A 21,289-nucleotide genomic window follows, 5' to 3' on the forward strand; every position below is an offset into this window, starting at 1 on the left:
TCTAAGTCACCGCTGAGGGACATGTAGCTGTAGGAGAGACCATCGCTTAGAGGAGTGGGGCATGGTTTCACAATGGTTTTGTTACTGGACTTGATGTCTCGGCAAATATCCCAGAGATACGGGTTCAAATCCCACAGTGACAGCTGCGGATTCTAAGATCAATTAACTAAGTTAATAAAGTGAATAAAAGTGAATAAAATTCAGCAATGACGATTGAGAAGCGACTCGATTTTTATTCAAAAACCAATCTGGTTGATTAATATTCTATCGGGGAAGAAATTTGCTGCCTTTTATCCAGTCTGGCCTGGGTGTAGCTCCAGACCTCACAGCAATGTGGTTGACTCTTAACTGCCCTCTGAAATATCCTGACAAGCTATTCAGTTGTGTCCAAGAAGGTGCCGCAGCACCATGACCTTCTCGAGGGTAATTAGGAATGGGCATTAAAGGCTGGCCCTGCCCTCTTCCATGAATTAATCTAAGAGGTGAGACAGTGATGAGCTGGAAAATGTGAAGCATGTCTCGAATATCATTACAATAGTGACTACACTTGAATACTAATACTGTGGCTGTAAAGCACTTTGGATTATGCACTAAAGTTGTGAAAGGCATTACAGAAATGTGACATAAAAAAATTAATCAGACAAGTAAAATATCAAACTAGCCTTTGTTTTACTGTCAACTATTAGTGGGCCTGTTCGATAAATTGTCAGCTTGGGGATTGAGGGCCAATTCGCTCCATACCCACAGGAGAGAGCCTGATTAGGGCAAGGCCAGGACTTCATTGCCAGGCAATTGATATCAAGTCATGGTCAATATGATCTCCTGGACTTGTTTCCAATGACGATGAGGATCCGGGGGCAATTTCCTGGATTTATTAGTGGGTTGGCTGGTGGCACAGTGGTTAGCACTGCTACCTCACAGCTCCAGGGACCCTGGGTCAATTCCGGCCTTGGGTCACTGTCTGTGTGGAGTCTGCACGTTCTCCCCGTGTCTGCGTGATTTTCCTCCGGGTGCTCCGGTTTCCTCCCACAGTCCAAAGATGTGCAGGTTAGGTGCAATGGCCATGCCAAATTGCCACTTAGTGTCCCAAGATGTGTAGGTTTCATGGGAAACGTGTGGGATTATGGGGATAGGGTGAGGGAGAGGGCCTGGGTAAGATTCTCTGCCAGAGAGTCATAAGAACATAAGAACATAAGAAATAGGAGCAGGAGTAGGCCATCTAGCCCCTCGAGCCTGCCCCGCCATTCAATAAGATCATGGCTGATCTGAAGTGGATCAGTTCCACTTACCCGCCTGATCCCTATAACCCCTAATTCCCTTACCGATCAGGAATCCATCTATCCGTGATTTAAACATATTCAACGAGGTAGCCTCCACCACTTCAGTGGGAAGAGAATTCCAGAGATTCACCACCCTCTGAGAGAAGAAGTTCCTCCTCAACTCTGTCTTAAACTGACCCCCCTTTATTTTGAGGCTGTGCCCTCTAGTTCTAGCTTCCTTTCTAAGTGGAAAGAATCTCTCCATCTCTACCCTATCCAGCCCCTTCATTATCTTATAGGTCTCTATAAGATCCCCCCTCAACCTTCTAAATTCCAATGAATACAAACCCAATCTGCTCAGTCTCTCCTCATAATCAACACCCCTCATCTCTGGTATCAACCTGGTGAACCTTCTCTGCACTCCCTCCAAGGCCAATATATCCTTCCGCAAATAAGGGGACCAATACTGCGCACAGTATTCCAGCTGCGGCCTCACCAATGCCCTGTACAGATGCAGCAAGACATCTCTGCTTTTATATTCTATGCCCCTTGCGATATAGGCCAACATCCCATTTGCCTTCTTGATCACCTGTTGCACCTGCAGACTGGGGGTGCAGACTCGATGGGCTGAATGGTCTCTTCTGCACTGTAGGGATTCTGTGATTCTAGTGACCCTGGGTTTGGCTTCCTGCCTGCCAGGAAAAGCTACAATATAGTTTACATAGCACCCTCAAGCCAGTAAAAAGGCCAAGGTATTCCACAGTAACATAATCAGATTTAATTGGACGCTGGTCCGCAGGCAGATAAGAAGAACTTTACTTAAAGGGGTAAGTTTTAAGGTGTGTCTTAAAGGAGGAGTGAAAGACAGTGAGAGTCAGGGAATTCCTGAGCTTTAGGCCTCGGCAAATGAAGGTATAGCCAGCAGCGATGGAGATGAAATAGGGGATGCTCCCTGAAGACTACACAGCTCTGAGGGGATAAGGAGACCCTTAACCACTGTGCCACCGTGCAGTCCCTGAGGCGTAGGTTCACCCACAGTGCTGTTAGGGAGAGAGTTCCAGGATTTTGACCCAAGTCAGGATGGTGAGTGACTCATAAGAACTAGGAGCAGGAGTAGGCCATCTGGCCCCTCGAGCCTGCTCCGCCATTCAATAAGATCATGGCTGATCTTTTTGTGGACTCAGCTCCACTTAGCCGCCCGCTCACCGTAACCCTTAATTCCTTTACTGTTCAAAAATCTATCTATCCTTGCCTTAAAAACATTCAATGAGGTAGCCTCAACTGCTTCACTGGGCAGGGAATTCCACAGATTCACAACCCTTTGGGTGAAGAAGTTCCTCTTCAACTCAGTCCTAAATCTGCTTCCCCTTATTTTGAGGCCATGCCCCCTAGTTCTAGTTTCACCTGCCAGTGGAAACAACTTCCCTACTTCTATCTTATCTATTCCCTTCATAATCTTATATGTTTCTGTAAGATCTCCCCTCATTCTTCTGAATTCCAATGAGTATAGCCCCAAAATACTCAACCTCTCCACATAAGCCAACCCTCTCAACTCCGGAATCAACCTCGTGAACCTCCTCTGCACCCCCTCCAGTGCCAGTATGTCCTTTCTCAAGTAAGGAGACCAAAACTGTACACAGTACTCCAGGTGTGGCCTCACCAGCACCTTATACAGCTGCAACGTAACCTCGCTGTTTTTAAACTCCATCCCTCTAGCAATGAAGGACAAAATTCCATTTGCCTTCTTAATTACCTGCTGCGCCTGCAAACCAACTCCTTGAGATTCCTGCACAACGACACCCAGGTCCCTCTGCACAGCAGCATTCTGCAATTTTTTACCATTTAACTCGAAGGGGAACTGCCAGGTGGTGGTGTTCCCAAGTGTCTGCTGCCCTTGTCCTTCTCCATGGTAGTGGTCATGGGTTTGGAAGGCGCTACCTGAGGAACCTTGGTGAGTTCCTGCAGTGCATCTTGTAGATAGGACACACTGCCGCCACTGTTCGCCGATGGTGGAGAGAGTGGATGTTTGTGGATGGGGTGCCAATCAAGCGGGGCTGCTATGTCCTGGGTGGTGTGGAGCTTCTTGAGTGTTGTTGGGAGTGTTGTTGGAGCCTCACTCATCCAGGCAAGTGGGGAGTATTCCATCACACATCTGATTTGTGCCTTGTAGATGGTGGACAGGCTTTGGGGAGCCGGGAGGTGAATTACTTGCCGCAGGATTTCTAGCCTTTGACCTGCTCTGGGAGCCACAGTATTTATATGGTTAGTCCAGTTCAGTTTCTGGCCAATGGTAATCCACAGGATGTTGATAGTGGGGGATTCAGCGACGGTAATGCCATTGAATCTCAAAGGGTGATGGTTAGATCCTCTCTTGTTGGAGATGGTCATTACCTGGCACTTGTGTGGCGCGAATGTTACTTGTCATTTGTCAGCCCGAGCCTGGATATTGTCCGGGTCTTGCTGCTTTTGGGCAGAGACTGCTTTTTAATGAACTTAGTTTGATTTTTACAAGTAATTCCAATAAGTGTGAAGCATCTTGGCGTGTAAGCGGCATCGCCTCATGAGAAAGTTTTATACTCCAACCTCTTTAGTTCAGAATGCTTGGGACCAAGTCATTACTGAATCTTGGAATCTTCTGGATTACAGAATGACATTAAAGTATGTCATAGAGTCATAGAGGTTTACAGCATGGAAACAGGCCTTTCGGCCCAACTTGTCCATGCCGCCCTTTTTTTTAAACCCCTAAGCTCGTCCCACTTGCCCGCATTTGGCCCATATCCCTCTGTACCCATCTTACCCATGTGAACACCGTAGATATAAATATTTATCTGAAGCATAACACAGATGGTATGACATTATAAAGCAGCAATAAAAATTGTTTCACTCATGCAAATACTGTATCTTCCATGTTTCTGCTCCCAAATCACTGGCCTAGAATCATGGCGTGAGTTGTTCGGATCTGCTGAAGAAAATTCCCGAGAGTTTCCGGTGTTTCCGAAGCAGGGAAGTTACAGGATATCACCTTCCTCTTTTTAATTGAAGGCTTGGAACCCAGCAGAACATGAATCGTATTTGGTAATTCCAGTCTCCAATCACATGACAGTTGCTTCAATCTAATGATAGCTCTGGAATAACGGATTTTCTAAAATTAATAGCGGGTTTGGGACTTGAGATGTCAGACAATTGTGTTTAACCACAAAACCTTAGAATTCTTATGAATGCACCTCCCTCCCCCACAGAAGAGTGATTCCAACTGCGAAACCGCTTCTTTTTACACCTTCATAGTTCTGCCGACATCTCTTGTTTTCAAGGCGAAATATTTCACGTTCTGGGAGATCATTATTTTCCCCTCCAACTTCCTTCAGTCGGAATTCCCTAATGCAGAAGGTCTTTGGTTCAAGTTTCTCTCCCGAGACTTGAGCATAAGAATCTTGGCTGTTGCCTCAGTTTAACGCTGAGGGAATGCAGCACACTCTGCAATGTCCTGTCCTGTCCTGTCGGTATGATGTCCTGTCCTGTCCTGTCCAATGTCCTGTCCTGTCGGTAGGATGTCCTGTCGGTATGATGTCCTGTCCTGTCCTGTCCTGTCGGTATGATGTCCTGTCCTGTCCTGTCCAATGTCCTGTCCTGTCGGTATGATGTCCTGTCCTGTCCTGTCCAATGTCCTGTCCTGTCGGTAGGATGTCCTGTCGGTATGATGTCCTGTCCTGTCCTGTCCTGTCGGTATGATGTCCTGTCCTGTCCTGTCCAATGTCCTGTCCTGTCGGTATGATGTCCTGTCCTGTCCTGTCCTGTCGGTATGATGTCCTGTCCTGTCCTGTCCAATGTCCTGTCCTGTCCTGTCGGTATGATGTCCTGTCCTGTCCTGTCCTGTCCTGTCCTGTCGGTATGATGTCCTGTCCTGTCCAATGTCCTGTCCTGTCGGTATGATGTCCTGTCCTGTCCAATGTCCTGTCCTGTCGGTATGATGTCCTGTCCTGTCCTGTCCAATGTCCTGTCCTGTCGGTAGGATGTCCTGTCGGTATGATGTCCTGTCCTGTCCTGTCCTGTCGGTATGATGTCCTGTCCTGTCCTGTCCTGTCCTGTCCAATGTCCTGTCCTGTCCTGTCGGTATGATGTCCTGTCCTGTCCTGTCCTGTCCAATGTCCTGTCGGTATGATGTCCTGTCCTGTCCTGTCCTGTCCTGTCGGTATGATGTCCTGTCCTGTCCTGTCCAATGTCCTGTCCTGTCGGTATGATGTCCTGTCCTGTCCTGTCCAATGTCCTGTCCTGTCGGTATGATGTTAAACTGAAGTATAGTCTGCTCTGTCAGATGGACATTAAAAGAAAAATCTCATGGCACTATTTTCCTGGGCCCTGGGACAATATTTATCTCAAACCCCATACCTAAAGACAGATTAGGTCGTCGTTATCACATCGCTGTTTGTCGCAACTTGCTATGCACAAACTGGCTACTGCACCTAAAGTCTGAGGTCACGTACCAACCGACTCAAGAACAGCTTCTTCCCTGCTGCTATCAGACTTTTGAATGGACCTACCTCACACTAAGTTGATCTTTCTCTACACCCTAGCTATGACTGTAACACTACATTCTGCACTCTCTCCTTTCCTTCCCTATGAACGGTATGCTCTGTGTGTATAGTGCTCAAGAAATAATACTTTTCACTGTGTACTAATACATGTGACAATAATAAATCAAATCAAAAACACCTGGGACACTGAGAACAGTCTCAGTCTCCTTATCTAAGGAAAGATATACTGGCATTGGAGGCAGTCCAGAGAAGGTTCACTAGGTTGCTCCCGGGTATGGAAGGATTTTCTTATGGGGAGAGGTTAAATAGGTTGGGCCTATACTCATAGAGTAGAATCATAGAATCCCTATGGTGCAGAAAAGGCCATTTGGTCCATCGAGTCTGCACTGATTCTCTGACAGAGTATCTTGCCCAGGCCCTCTCCCCCACCCTATCCCATGCCACCACATATTTCCCATGGCTACTCCATTGAACCTACACATCTTGGGACACTAAGGGGCAATTTAGCATGGCCAATCCACCTAACCCCACATCTTTGGACTGTGGGGGGAAACCAGAGCACCCGGAGGAAACCCACGCAGACACGGGGAGAATGTGCAGACTCCACACAGACAGTGACCTGAAGCCGGAATTGAACCCGGGTCCCTCAAGCTGTGAGGCAGCAGTGCCGACCACTGTGCCACCCAGAGTTTGGAGTTCTTGGAGTTTAGAAAAATGAGAGGCGACCTTATTCAGTGGGATTTTAGGGCAGGATTTTACGACCTCGCTCGATCTGCGACCAGAAAATCCCGCCCAACATCAACGGACCTTCCCATTGTCCGCCCCTCGCCTGCTCCGATTCCCGTGAAGCGATAGAATTCCGGCGATAGGATTCTCAGGAGACTTGACAGAGTGGATGCTGAGAGCTTGTTTCCCTTGTGGGAGAATCTAGGACTAGAGGGCAAAATCTCAGAGTAAGGGGTTCCACATTTAAGGCAGAGAAGAGGAGGAATTTCTTCTCTCAGAGGGGAGTGAATCAGTGGAATTTTTACAGCAGAGGGTTGTAGAGGCGGGGTCATTAAATATGTTCAAGGCTGAAGTAAGGGAATCGAAGGTTGTGGGAATAAGGTGCAAAAGTGGAGTTGAGGATTATCACATCAGATCAGTCATGATCTCATTGATGGTTCAGCAGACTCGATGGGCTGAATGGCCTGCTTCTGCTCCTATGTCTTATGATCACTTTACAACCGTGACTAACCTATCAACGTACTTCATTGGCTGTAAAGATTTTTTTGATTTGATTTGATTTATTATTGTCACATGTATTGGGACACAGTGAAAAGTATTGTTTCTTGCGCGCTATACGGACAAAGCATACCATTCATAGAGAAGGGGAGAAGCAAACGAGAGAGTGCAGAATGTAGTGTCACAGTTACAGACATAGCTGGATGTAGAGAAAGATCAACTTAATGCAAGGTAGGTCGATTCAAAAGTCTGACAGCAGTAGGGAAGAAGCTTTTCTTGAGTTGGTTGGTACGTGAACTCACACTTTGTATCTTTTTCCTGACGCAAGAAGGTGGAAGAGAGAATGTCTGAGGTGCGTGGGGTCCTTGATTATGCTGGCTGCTTTTCTGAGGCAGCGGGAAGTGTAGACAGAGTCAGTGGATTTAAGGCTGGTTTGCGTGATGGACTGAGCTACATGCATGACCCTTTGTAGCCTTGGTCTTGATCAGAGCAGGAGCCATACCAAGCTGTGATACATCTGGAAAGCATGCTTTCTATGGTGCAAATGTAGAAATTGGTGAGAGTTGTAGTGGACATACCAAATTTCCTTAGCCTCCTGAGAAAGTTGGTGGGCCTTCTTAACTATAGTGTTGGCATGGAGGGACCAGGACAGGTTGTTGGTGATCTGGGCACAAAGGGACTTGAAGCTCTCGACCATTTCCTTTCGGGGCATCCTGTGGTTCTGAGAGGTGGAAGATAAATCCAAGGCTTTTTTCTCATTCCATGTGTTCTTATGATCAGCTGCTTCGAGAGGGGTAAAGTTTAATTAATCATCTGAGATTGCTTCACTTTGTTGTACAGACTTTATGGATAAAATTGATTTGGGATTCCTCCTCTTTCATGATGCATTGATGTTGAAAGAAATGTTGGAAGCCCCAGGGATAGATTAATCACAAGATCAAAGTCTCGCCCCCAAAGCATCAGGGAAGTGGACACTGCTGTGATGCACCTTCAAGTGGATGAATCTTAAACTGCTGTCCATAACCATCCACCATGAGACTGGATATGATGCACAATCCTATGTATTCTGCAGACAGGATGCCTCAGCAAATCTACAGAGCATACCAAGCGGCACGGTGGCACAATGGTTAGCATTGCTGCCTCACAGTGCCAGGGACCCGGGTTCGATTCCTGGCTTGGGTCACTGTCTGTGTGGAGTCTGCATGTTCTTCCCGTGTCTGCGTGGGTTTCCTCCGGGTGCTCTGGTTTCCTCCCACAGTCTGAAGATCTGCGGGTTAGATTGAGTGTCCATGCTAAATTGACCCTTAGTGTCCCAAGATATGCATGTTAGAGGGAATTAGTGGAGTAAATGTGTAGGGATAGGGTGGGGTGTAGGCCTGGGAAAGGTACTCTGTGGGTGAGTCAGTGCAGATTCGATGGGCCAAATGGCCTCCTTCTGCACTGTAGGGATTCCATGATATGTTCTACATAGCCTTGCATTGTGTATATAGGGTGGGATTTTCCCATCCCGCCTGCCACGGGAATCATAGCGGGTGGGACACGGACCATACAAAGGCCTGTTGACTTTGGGTGGGATTTTCTGACCTTTGAGGTGAGGGTGGCTGGAAAATCCCACCCATTTTACCATTTGGATTCGAAGTGATGGGTGGACTTGAAACTAGGAATGTTTCAGATCCGACTTTTAGACCCATTCTCAGGCACTCCCATACACACTCTGCCTGAAAAAATAGCAGCAAGTCCGAATTGCCCAACAGTAGCCTGTGGGCGGGGCTTAACACACCCAAAATCTTGCTGCTCCGATCAGCGCCTCCAACTGCACATGCGCAGGAAAAACATGATGGAATGCGGCTGCCCTGCCACATCCCTCCTGGGTCAGGTAATGCCTCCCCCTGGCCCCCACAGACATTGCCCCACCCCCCACATTATTACTGACTCCCGCCACCCAGACCGATCATGGCCCCCTCCCCCTTTCCCCCCCTCATTGATCACAGGCAGAGTGGTAGCGAATCCCCCCTTCCCCCTCACTGATCCCAGGCAGAGTGGCAGCGAATCCCCCCTTCCCCCTCACTGATCCCAGGCAGAGTGGCAGCGAATCCCCCCTTCCCCCTCACTGATCCCAGGCAGAGTGGCAGCGAATCCCCCCTTCCCCCTCACTGATCCCAGGCAGAGTGGCAGCGAATCCCCCCTTCCCCCTCACTGATCCCAGGCAGAGTGGCAGCGAATCCCCCCTTCCCCCTCACTGATCCCAGGCAGAGTGGCAGCGAATCCCCCCTTCCCCCTCACTGATCCCAGGCAGAGTGGCAGCGAATCCCCCCTTCCCCCTCACTGATCCCAGGCAGAGTGGCAGCGAATCCCCCCTTCCCCCTCACTGATCCCAGGCAGAGTGGCAGCGAATCCCCCCTTCCCCCTCACTGATCCCAGGCAGAGTGGTAGCGAATCCCCCCTTCCCCCTCACTGATCCCAGGCAGAGTGGCAGCGAATCCCCCCTTCCCCCTCACTGATCCCAGGCAGAGTGGCAGCGAATCCCCCCTTCCCCCTCACTGATCCCAGGCAGAGTGGCAGCGAATCCCCCCTTCCCCCTCACTGATCCCAGGCAGAGTGGCAGCGAATCCCCCCTTCCCCCTCACTGATCCCAGGCAGAATGGCAGCGGACCCACCTTCCCCTCACCCACTGATCTCAAGCAGGGAGCCGTCGGACGCTTGCTACTTATCTCCTCACTAACTGGAGCGCCCGAATCGGACTTCTATGGAGCACATCTGTTTTGCGCCGATTCCGGGTGGGCGAACATGGTGGTAAAGGGGGAAGTGCCGGTAAGGTTGGGCGTGCAGCCCATTAAGTCAATTTAAATGCATGCAAATGCATTTAAATGGCCGTTACGCCCATTTGGGGCGCGGTCCCGATCGCGGCCATTTTCGGGCCTTGGTAAAGGGGGAACTGGCGCGGAGGTGGACACGGATCGCACTACTCGCCTCATGCCCGACTTTACCAAGTTTTTGCGCCTGAAAACAGGCGCAACGCGATGGTAAAATCGGGTCTGCAGTCTTAAGTTCAAATAAAGAGCGCAAATTATTGTTCGAACAATCCTTGGAGCGTCATGGATATAGATTTGTGTTAATTAGACAAATGCAACTGACAAGACAAACAATTAGAAAGGGAATTATTTTCCTTAAAGAAACAGCTCGTGTATTAAAGACGGGTAAATTATAAACCTGGGTGTATTTCTTTAATGCAAACTGTATCCCCACAGAAGAAACTGGCAATCTGAAGATGAATAGTTGAAATGTACATGAGTTAAGCTTTGATGTTTCCTTGTAGATGGTAAATAATGAGCAACTGGTTAGACTGAGGTGCAAAGCGTTTGATCGGATGATTCATCCAAATTGACATCGAGATCTCTACGTGCTGCCAATCCTCACTGGGACCTTGTGAATGCATTCATAGACGGCACCTAATCAATGTTCATTCAAGCAGAAGGTGTTGGCAAGGCAATCTTTCTTTTGCAAAAATATACCTTCTCCATAAAATATCTGAAAGAACATTACAAAACATTTCAGAATGGTCATCATGGTGTAATAATACGCAATTTTTCAACATAGATCAAGTTGCACTCCGAGGTGCTTCAAAACGAGTGTGATTCATGTAATATTTACTGTCTGTATTCACTGTGAGTCATTCAGCCCGAGGGGGTTCTGCACAATTCCTCTTCCCTTGATTCACGATGGCTGATAGGTCTTAGACATAGTAGCACAGTGGCACAGGTTAGCACTGCTGCCTCACAGCACCAGGGACCCGGGTTCGATTCCCGGCTTGGGTCACTGTCTGTGTGAAGTTTGCACGCTCTCCCCGTGTCTGCGTGGGTTTTCTCCGGGCGCTCCGGTTTCCTCCCACTGTCCAAAGATGTGCAGGTTAGGTGGATTGGCCATGCTAAATTGCCCCTTAGCGTCAGGGGGACTAGCTAGGGTAAATGCATGGGGTTATGGAGTTAGGGCCTGGGTGGGATTGTGGCTGGTGCAGACTTGATGGGCTGAATGGCCTCCTTCTGCACTGTATGATTCTATGTTCTTTCCCCATTGCACCTCTGCGACAGGTGCCCCAAGCTTTAGTGTATCCCTCAGCACGTAGTCCTGGGCTTTGGAATGTGCCAGTCTGCAACACTCGGCCAGAGACAACTCCTTGCACTGCAAGACCAAGAGGTCTCGGGCAGACCAAAGAGAATCTTTTAGCAAACTGATGAGCCTCCAGCAGCAGTTGCTGTTGGTCTCGGTGTGTGCCCCTAGGAGCACAGAGTCTTGCGTCCTGGAACTGCTCGGGGTGAACCTTGATGATCATTTTACTTTTTATTCATGGGGTGTGAGGGTTGCTGACCAGGCCCGCATTCATTGTGGCTTGCTAGGCTAATTCAGAGTAAACCTACGGTGAAACACTTAAGCCCATTTTGGATAAGGACCGAATATTTTCTTCCCTAAAGGATATTAATAGAGCCATAAAATCAAAGAGCAGTACAGCACAGGGACAGGCCCTTCGGCCCTCCAAGCCTGTGCTGATCATGATGCCTGCCTGAACTAAAACCGTATGCACTTACCGAGTCCGTATCCTTCCATTCCCATTCTATTCATGTATTCGTCTAGTTGCCCCTTAAGTGCCGCTATCATTCCTGCTCCCACCGCCTCCCCGGGCAGCGCGTTCCAAACATTCATCACTCTCTGTGTAAAAAACTTGCCTCGCACATCTCCTCTAAACTTTTCCCCATATCATGAGGTTTACAGCATGGAAACAGGCCCTTCGGCCCAACTTATCCATGCCGCCCAGTTTTTACCATTAAGCTAGTCCTAATTGACCACATTTGGCCCATATCCCTCTTTACCCATCTTACCCATGTAACTGTCTAAATGCTTTTTAAAAGACAAAATTGTACCCGCCTCTACTACTACCTCTGCTAGTAGTAGATTAACATACTGAATATGCTCTTTTTTCTGGCAATCCTGTAGTCACTGACAGGGAATATTTATTCCAAATTTGTTTATTTAAATTAATTTAAATCCTCCAGCCTTGGTGAGATTTGAACTGATCTTTCTGCATTGGTTTTAAGTTTATTTATTAGTGTCACAAGTAGACTTACATTAACACCGCAGTGAAGTTACTGTGAAAATCCCCTAGTCGCCACACTCTGGCGCCTGTTCGGGTACACTGAGGGAGAATTTAGCACGGCCAATGCACCCAACCTGCACGTTTTTCAGACTGTGGGAGGGAACCGGAGCACCCGGAGGAAACCCACACAGACACGGGGAGAACATGCAGACTGCACACAGGCAGTAACCCAAGCCGGGATGGAACCCGGGTCCCTGGCGCTGTGACGTAGCAGTACTTACCACTGTGCCATCATGCCGGATTGGGGTCAGGTCTCGAGTATTTGTCAAGTGATGAGAAGTCTGGGACAGCACTAGCCGTGGACAGCATTGTGCTCAATGGTTCGAATGATTTTCAAACCCTTTATGCTATTTATTACCTGTGTTAATTTCTTTTAGCCTTTGTTGAAAAGAAATTGCATTGATCGATATGAAATTGGAGTGGTGAGGACAATTGAAGTTGAAGATTAAGTTTGATCAATTTGTCTTTGACAGATACCCGATCAGGTCACCAAGGCCTGGTTGCTATGGGGATAAATTTGAATATCCTGGCATCAGAACATACGGAATTCGAGAGGCCGCTGAGGAGTATGATGTCTACTGCTACATCGAGGAGCTGAAAGGCAAGTTGTCATTTCAACTTTGTTGCAAATAGTCACTCCTGAAGGTCAAACACTTCCTGTGTTCCATTTTCCTTGCTGTCATTGTTGGTGTGTGGGTGGGTGCAACGGGGGAGTGTCACTACAAAGCTGACGGGAAATTTAGTTGTGGGGAAGGGGAAGCATTCTTCTAATTGGGTGTTGGGCCTGAGGGAGTGTTTGTGTTCCTCAAGAGGGAGCGTGAGGACAAAGGGGACTGAAACCTGTTTGTAGTTTTTGCCGCCAAGGCTCAGTTCCTGTTGTTCAGACGTTGTGCACCCAACTGTGGGGCTGTGAATGGCTCCTATACCCGGCCAATCTCTACACTGATTCCCAGACAAGTCACGTACAAATCTCAGGGCCCAATGGGCTTGTAGAGCGCTGCAGAGCATAAGGGCAAGTGGTCTGTGGTGTTTTCCAGCTCCAGTTGGGATGGTAAGTTGCTATGAGGCCTCCCATTCCATGATCCCAGCCACCCGATTAGTGGCATCCACTTGATGTGAGACCCTTGATAGTGGCACGGTGGCACAGTGGTCAGCACTGCTGCCTTTCAGCGCCAGGGTCGCGGGTTCGATTCCCAGCTTGGGCCACTTTTTCTTTATTCATTCGTGGGACATGGGTGTCGCGGGCTGGGCCAGCATTTATTGCCCATCCTGAGTTGCCCTTGAACTGAGTAGCTTGCCAGGCCATTTCAGAGGGCAATTGAGAGACGACCACATTGCTGTAGGTCTGGAGTAACACGTAGACCAGACCAGTTAAGGATAGCAGATTGCCTTCCCAAAAGGGAACCAGATGGGTTTTTCCGACAATTGACAATGGTTTCACGGTCATCAGTAGATTCTTAATTCCAGATATTTTTTATTAAATTCAAATTCCACCATCTGCTGTGGTGGGATTCGAACCCAGGTCCCCAGAACATTGGCTGAGTTTCTGGATTAATAGTCCATTGATAATTCCACTAGGCCATCACTCCTGTGTGTGGAGTTTGCACGTTCTCCCCATATCTGCGTGGGTTTCCTCCGGGTGCTCCGGTTTCCTCCCACAGTCCAGAGGTGTGAAGGTTAGGTGGATTGGTCATGGTAAATTGTCCCTTAGTGTGTAGATTAGGTGGATTCGCTATGATGGATATGTTGGGTTGCGGGAATGGGAACCTGGGCGGATGCTCTTCGGAGGGTCGGAGCAGACCTGCTGGGCCGAATGGCCTCCTTCTGCACCGTAGGGAATCTATGATTCTATCCTATGTGTCTGAGCCACTTTGAGCTGGAAACATGAACTGGCATGTGAGGTGAGCAGTGTTGGTCAGGTCATGGTCAGCGAGGAGGAATGAAGATCCACCACATGGTGTGACTCTATAATTAGCCCATTCGAGCATTGTTCTTACGTACACGTTTGAATTGAGCCCAGAAAGAAAGATTTGCATTTATATAGCACCTCTCAAAACCGCAGGACCTCCAAATACGGTCTCCCAGCCAATTAAATACTTATGATGTGTGACAACTGTTGTAATATGAAGGAAAATAGGACAGCACGGCGGCACAGTGGTTAGCACTGCTGCCTCACAGGGATCTGGGTTCGATTCCCGGCTTGGGTCACTGTCTGTACGGAGTCTGCACGTTCTCCCCGTGTCTGCGTGGGTTTCCTCTGGGTGCTCCGGTTTCCTCCCACAGTCCGAAAGACGTGCTGGTTAGGTGCATTGGCCATGCTAAATTCTCCCTCAGTGTTACCCGAACAGGCGTGGCAGTGTGGCAACTAGGGGATTTTCACAGTAACTTCATTGCAGTGTTAATGTAAGCCTACTTGTGATGAATAAATAAAATTAAATGCAGCAGCCATCAAGGGCACAGCAAGCTCCCACAAACGGCAATGTGAAAGTAACCAGGTAATCTGTTTTCATGATGTTGATAAGGGGTTAAATCTTGACAGGACATTGGAGGTAACTCCCTCCTCTGAGGGCCTCAGTTTTACATTTCATCCAGATGAGGGCATCTCCCTCAATACCTCACTGGAGCATGGGAATAGATTATGAGGGACTTTCAGACAATGTCTTGAATGCAATCATACTGCAACACAACATGTTGTAGCTGTCCAGAGAGGCTTCCTCAAGCAACAACTCAGCCAAGAAGGCTGCTGACCTGTCACTGACAAGGTCCATTGATGAAAGCCCATCCTTTGGTTGAGAGACCACCTCTTCAGACCATCGGCGCGGGGAAAATTGAATCAAAATGAATAACATCGGCACCGCGATTGATTGCAGTCATTGTCAAGCTTTAAGATAAATTACGTGTCCAGCTATAGGTTCTCTATGTCAGCGGAAATGGGCCAGAAGGCTATGAGCCTCAACGCACCCAATTACAGAAGTTTGATGCTGGCTGAGAATGAATTTCTTGACATGAAATCATTTCACTTTTGCCCTGAAGCCATAAAGCTGGATAAATCCTTTCGGTGGAAATGTCACTTAGTGAGAAGCACTCGCGCCTCATAGAGTCATAGAGGTTTGCAGCATGGAAACAGGCCCTTCGGCCCAACTTATCCATGCCGCCCAGTTTTTACCACTAAGCTAGTCCCAATTGCCCGCCTTTGGCCCATATCCCTCTATACCCATCTGACCCATGCAACTGTCTGAATGCTTTTTAAAAGACAAAATTATACCCGCCTCTACTACTACCTCTGATGTGGAGATGCCAGCATTGGACTGGGGTGGGCACAGTAAGAAGTCTCACAACACCAGGTTAAAGTCCAACAAGTTTATTTGGTATCACGAGCTTTCGGAGCTCTGCTCCTTCATCAGGTGAGTGCTCACCTGATCATCACTCGCCTGATGAAGGAGCAGTGCTCCGAAAGCTCGTAATACCAAATAAACCTGTTGGACTTTAACCTGGTGTTGTGAGATTTCTTACTGAGACTACTACCTTTGGCAGCTCATTCCAGCCACTCACCACCCTCTGTGTGAAATAATTGCCCCTCTGGACTCTTTTGTATCTCTCCTCTCTCACCTTAAACCTATGACCTCTAGTTTTAGACTCCCGTACCTTTGGGAAAAGATGTTGACTAGCTGATCTATGCCCCTCATTATTTTATTGACCTCTAAGGTCACCCTAAGCCTCCTACGCTCCAGGGAAAAAAAGTCCCATTCTATCTCGCCTCTGCATGAGAAGGGTTCAGGTCCTTTCCAGAGAGTTAAGCACACAGGGCAGGGTTTTCTGGCCGCGCTCGTCCCGAAACCGGACAATCCCACCCAAGGTCAACAGACATTTGCATGGTCCTGTCTCACCCGCTACGAGTCCCGTGGAGGGCGAGTTGGGAAAATTCTGCCCACAATCTTAGGCTGAGGGAGTGCTGCATCATTGGAGGGGCTGTCATTTCAATGAGATGTTAAACCCAGGGCCCCGTCTGCCCTGCCAGATGGACGCAAAAGATCCCACATTCCTGGCCAATGTTTATCACTTGGACAGATTATCTGGTCGTTCATCCTGTTCTGTGTGTGGGAGCTCAGTGCGCGCTAATGGGCTGTGGTGTTTTTTACATTACAACTTTGACAACACTTCATAAGTGGCCAATTGGCTGCAAAGTGCTCTGGGACATCTTGCTGTTGTGAATGGTGCTATATAAATACAAGTCTTTCTGTCCATTGTGAATGTGAGTTAGAATCAGAAAGTTATTGAATCATTACAGTGCAGAAACTGGCCAAAGGCCCATCAATTTGTACCTAAATGAGTAAAGATTTGACTGGTGTTAGTGATTTTTGCTATGAGTATATTGTCAGGTTACAGTATGGGGATCTTTCAACATTTTATGCAAAGATTCTTTTCCCAATAATGTGATAAAGGGCAATTCTAAACCATTCATCCATTCCACCAAGCTTACAACTTCAATTTTCTGACTGGCTTTGATTTTTAATTTGATTTATTATTGTTACATGCATTGCGATACAGTGAAAAGTATTGTTTCTTGCACGCTGTATGGACAAAGTATGCCGTTCATAGAGCACATAGGGGAGAAGGAAAGGAGAGGGTGCAGAATATAGTGTTACAGTTATAGCTGGGGTGTAGAGAAAGATCAACTTAATATAAGGTAGGTCCATTCAAAGGTCTGATGGCAGCAGGGAAGAAGCTGTTCTTGAGTCGGTCCTCAGACTTTTGTACCTTAACCTTGACGGAAGAAGGTGGAAGAGAGAATGTCCGGGGTGTGTGGGGTCCTTGATTATTCTGGCTGCTTTTCCTCGGCAGCGGGAAATGTAGACAGAGTCAATGGATGGGAGGTTGGTTTGCCTGATGGACTGGACTTTGTTCACAAAGAGAGAAAAGAGCTGACGTTTCAAATCCAGATGACCCTTTGTCAAAGCTAAGATGAAGGGTCATCTGGACTCGAAACGTCAGCTCATTTCTCTCCTTACAGATGCTGCCAGACCTGCTGAGATTTTCCAGCATTTTCTCTTTTGGTTTCAGATTCCAGCATCCGCAGTAATTTGCTTTTATCCAGTTTTTAACATCCAATTGTTGCTTTGCCCGTGACCCGCACACCAGGCAGGCCACATGTGAAGGCTGAGTTGCCTGAAGGACCCAGGCAGTCAGATGAAGTGGTTCTTGCGGTGCCTGAAGAGAGTTATCCTTCTATTATGTCAAGTACCAGCTGCGACAGTGATTGACAACCTGACTTTATGTGTTCACAGGCACCGTGTTTCACGAGACAGCTACTCTGAAATGGAACCTGACTGAGGCCCGGCATCAATGCCAGATGCGGGGAGCTGAACTGGCAACAGCTGGCCAGCTGTTCATGGCCTGGAGTCAAGGCTTCGACCAGTGTGACGCTGGCTGGCTCGCTGATGGCAGTGTGCGGTACCCTATCAACATTCCCAGGAGAAACTGTGGAGGAGATGTGCCAGGCGTGAGGACGGTTTACCAGCTCCCAAACAGAACAGGCTCTCCTGACCCTGGTTCAAAGTATGATGCCTACTGTTACAGAGGTATGACCTTCATCTTGTACAAAGTCATTTGCTTCCAAAGCTTCGTACCTTTTTAAAAATTCTATCATGGGGATGTGAACATCACTGGGACAGCATTTATTGCCCATCCATAATTGACCCAGACCCTATTCCCGCAACCTTTATTGAATTCAAACTTCACCATCTGCTGTGGTGGGATTTGAACCCAGGTTCCTGGGGCATTACAAAAACAGAATATGCTGGAAAATCTCAGGTCTGGCAGCATCTGTGGAGAGAGAGAATAGAAAGGCCACCCAGACGTGAAACGTTGGCTCTATTCTCTCTGCACAGATGCTGTAAAACCTGCCGAGATTTTCCAGCATTTTCTGTTTTTGTTTCAGATTCTAGCATCCGCAATATTTTGCTCTTTTCTCAGGGCATTACCCTGGGTCTTGGGATTGCTAGTCTAATGACAATATCGCTATGCCGCTGCCCCCTCTTCTTAGCAAAGAGGGAGGTTCAGCTCAGTAGGAGACTAAAGATAGCGATGGTTTGTGAGAATATGATTTCATCTCTGTTATTGGCTATGGGAGGTCTTCTTTGCATCGGTATTCACAAAGGAGAGGGACTTGTTGACTGGGAGTGTCTCGGAGGGACGTGTTGACCCATTAAGAGAATCTCCATTACAAGGGAGGAAGTGTTAGGTTTTTTAGGTAACATTAAAACTGACAAATCCCCAGGGCCTGATGGCATCTATCCTAGACTGCTCAGGGAGACGAGAGATGTAATTGCTGGGCCTCTGACGGAAATCTTTGTCTCTTCATTGGACACAGGTGAGGTCCCTGAGGATTGGAGGATAGCGAATGTGGTACCGTTATTTAAGAAGGGCAGCAGGGATAACCCGGGTAATTATAGGCCAGTGAGCTTGACGTCCGTGGTAGGGAAGTTGTTGGAGAGGATTCTTAAAGACAGGATGTATGCGCATTTAGAACGGAACAATCTCATTAGTGACAGACAGCATAGTTTTGTAAGAGGGAGGTCGTGCCTTACAAATTTGGTGGAGTTTTTTGAGGAAGTGACAAAAACGGTTGACGAAGGAAGGGCCGTGGATGTCGTCTATATGGAAAATCAGTAAGGCATTTGACAAAGTCCCTCATGGCAGGTTGGTTAAGAAGGTTAAGGCTCATGGGATACAAGGAGAGGTGGCTAGATGGGTAGAAAACTGGCTTGGCCACAGGAGACAGAGGGGAACAGTCGAAGGGTCTTTTTCCGGCTGGAGGTCTGTGACCAGTGGTGTTCCGCAGGGCTCTGTACTGGGACCTCTGCTATTTGTGATATATATAAATGATTTGGAAGAAGGTGTAACTGGTGTTATCAGCAAGTTTGCGGATGACACGAAGATGGCTGGACTTGCGGATAGCGATGAACATTGTCGGACAATACAGCAGGATATAGATAGGCTGGAAAATTAGACGGAGAAATGGCAGATGGAATTTAATCCAGATAAATGCGAAGTGATGCATTTTGGAAGAACTAATGTAGGGGGGGAGTTATACAATAAATGGCAGAGCCATCAAGAGTATAGAAACACAGAGGGACCTAGGTGTGCAAGTCCACAAATCCTTGAAGGTGGCAGCACAGGTGGTGAAGGTGGTGAAGAAGGCATATGGTATGCTTGCCTTTATGGGACAGGGTATAGAGTATAAAAGCTGGAGTCTGATGTTGCAGCTGTATAGAATGCTGGTTAGGCCACATTTGGAGTACTGTGTCCAGTTCTGGTCGCCGCACTACCAGAAGGACATGGAGGCTTTAGAGAGAGTGCAGAGAAGGTTTACCAGGATGTTGCCTGGTATGGAGGGTCTTAGCTATGAGGAGAGATTGGGTAAACTGGGCTTGTTCTCCCTGGAAAGACGGAGAATGAGGGGAGACCTAATAGAGGTGTACAAGATTATGAAGGGTATAGGTAGGGTGAACAGTGGGAAGCTTTTTCCCAGGTCGGAGGTGACGATCACGAGGGGTCACGGGCTCAAGGTGGGAGGGGCGAGGTATAACTCAGATATCAGAGGGACGTTTTTTACCCAGAGGGTGGTGAGGGCCTGGAATGCGCTGCCAAGTAGGGTGGTGGAGGCAGACACGCTGGCAACGTTTAAGACTTACCTGGATAGTCACATGAGCAGCCTGGGAATGGAGGGATACAAACGAATGGTCTAGTTGGACCAATGAGCGGCACAGGCTTGGAGGGCCGAAGGGCCTGTTTCCTGTGCTGTACTGTTCTTTGTTCTTTGTTCTTACTGATGACTGATTTCAAGAAGAAATTAGATGTAGCTCTTGGGGCTAAAGGGATCAAAGGACAGGAGGGGAAATCAGGATATTGAATTTGATGATCAGCCATGATCAAAATGAATGGTGGAGCAGGCTCGAAGGGCCAAATGGCCTCTTCCTGCTTCTAGTTCCTATGTTTCTATGACTCAAGGTATGAATGACTGGTATGAATTTGGAAGTTCCAGTGGGTAACAGCAATGCTCAGTGTAGGCCTAAAATGTACAGGTCAGAAGGTGCTAATGCAGTCCCACACGGGGCATTGCAATTCACCCCATCGTCTAAGCTGGGGAATGGAAGGTGAGGCTGATTTCCTTCGTAAATTGGCATCCTTGACCCCAGTCACCCATGGGTCTGGACGGTGGATGAAAACAGAGTCAAACTCCTCTGTAATGTGAGGAATCTTTGATTCAGTTCTCAGGAGGGTGGCTGTTTCTCCCCCCTCCCCCCCACCCCCCACCCCTGCCCCACCCCATACCTGACACAGATTATCAGCTGTGATTCGGTGGGGGGCACTCTCAGCTCTACATCAGAAGATTGTGAGCTCAAGTCCCACTCTGAAGATTTAAACTCCATCGCCAGTCTGGTACTGACGTAGAGTTGCACTGGCGGAGATGTTGTTTTCTCGGACGAGACTTCAGGCTGCAGTCTTGTCTAATCTCTCAGGTGGACATTAACACTCCTATAAGAAGGATGTGGAAGCGCTGGAAAGAGTGCAGAGGAGATTTACCAGGATGCTGCCTGGTTTGGAGGGTAGGTCTTATGAGGAAAGGTTGAGGGAGCTAGGGCTGTTCTCTCTGGAGCGGAGCAGGCTGAGGGGAGACTTAATAGAGGTTTATAAAATGATGAAGGGGATAGATAGAGTGAACGTTCAAAGACTATTTCCTCGGGTGGATGGAGCCATTACAAGGGGGCATAACTATAGGGTTCGTGGTGGGAGATATAGGAAGGATATCAGAGGTAGGTTCTTTACGCAGAGAGTGGTTGGGGTGTGGAATGGACTGCCTGCAGTGATAGTGGAGTCAGGCACTTTAGGAACATTTAAGCGGTTATTGGATAGGCACATGGAGCACACCAGGATGATAGGGAGTGGGATAGCTTGATCTTGGTTTCAGATAAAGCTCGGCACAACATTGTGGGCCGAAGGGCCTGTTCTGTGCTGTACTGTTCTATGTTTCTATGTTTCTATGAATAGATGTAGGTGAATTCCCCAATATCTATTCCTCAAACAGAATTACCAGACCAGATTATCTGGTCATTATCGTGTTG

The 21,289-nt window shown here is 48.0% G+C and overlaps 1 protein-coding gene across 1 annotated transcript in view; it reads left to right on the forward strand.

Annotated features, from left to right (window-relative positions):
- ncanb (neurocan b) overlaps positions 1-21,289 on the forward strand; it is a 217,246-nt gene that overhangs the window by 66,897 nt on the left and 129,060 nt on the right. The window contains exons 4-5 of the mRNA XM_078198741.1: positions 12,638-12,765; positions 17,450-17,743. Of these exons, the coding sequence (XP_078054867.1) occupies positions 12,638-12,765; positions 17,450-17,743 (422 nt within the window). The remainder of the gene's footprint in view (positions 1-12,637; positions 12,766-17,449; positions 17,744-21,289) is intronic.

The sequence above is a fragment of the Mustelus asterias genome, chromosome 26 (genome assembly GCF_964213995.1).
Source record: "Mustelus asterias chromosome 26, sMusAst1.hap1.1, whole genome shotgun sequence".
NCBI classification, from domain to species: Eukaryota; Metazoa; Chordata; class Chondrichthyes; order Carcharhiniformes; family Triakidae; genus Mustelus; species Mustelus asterias.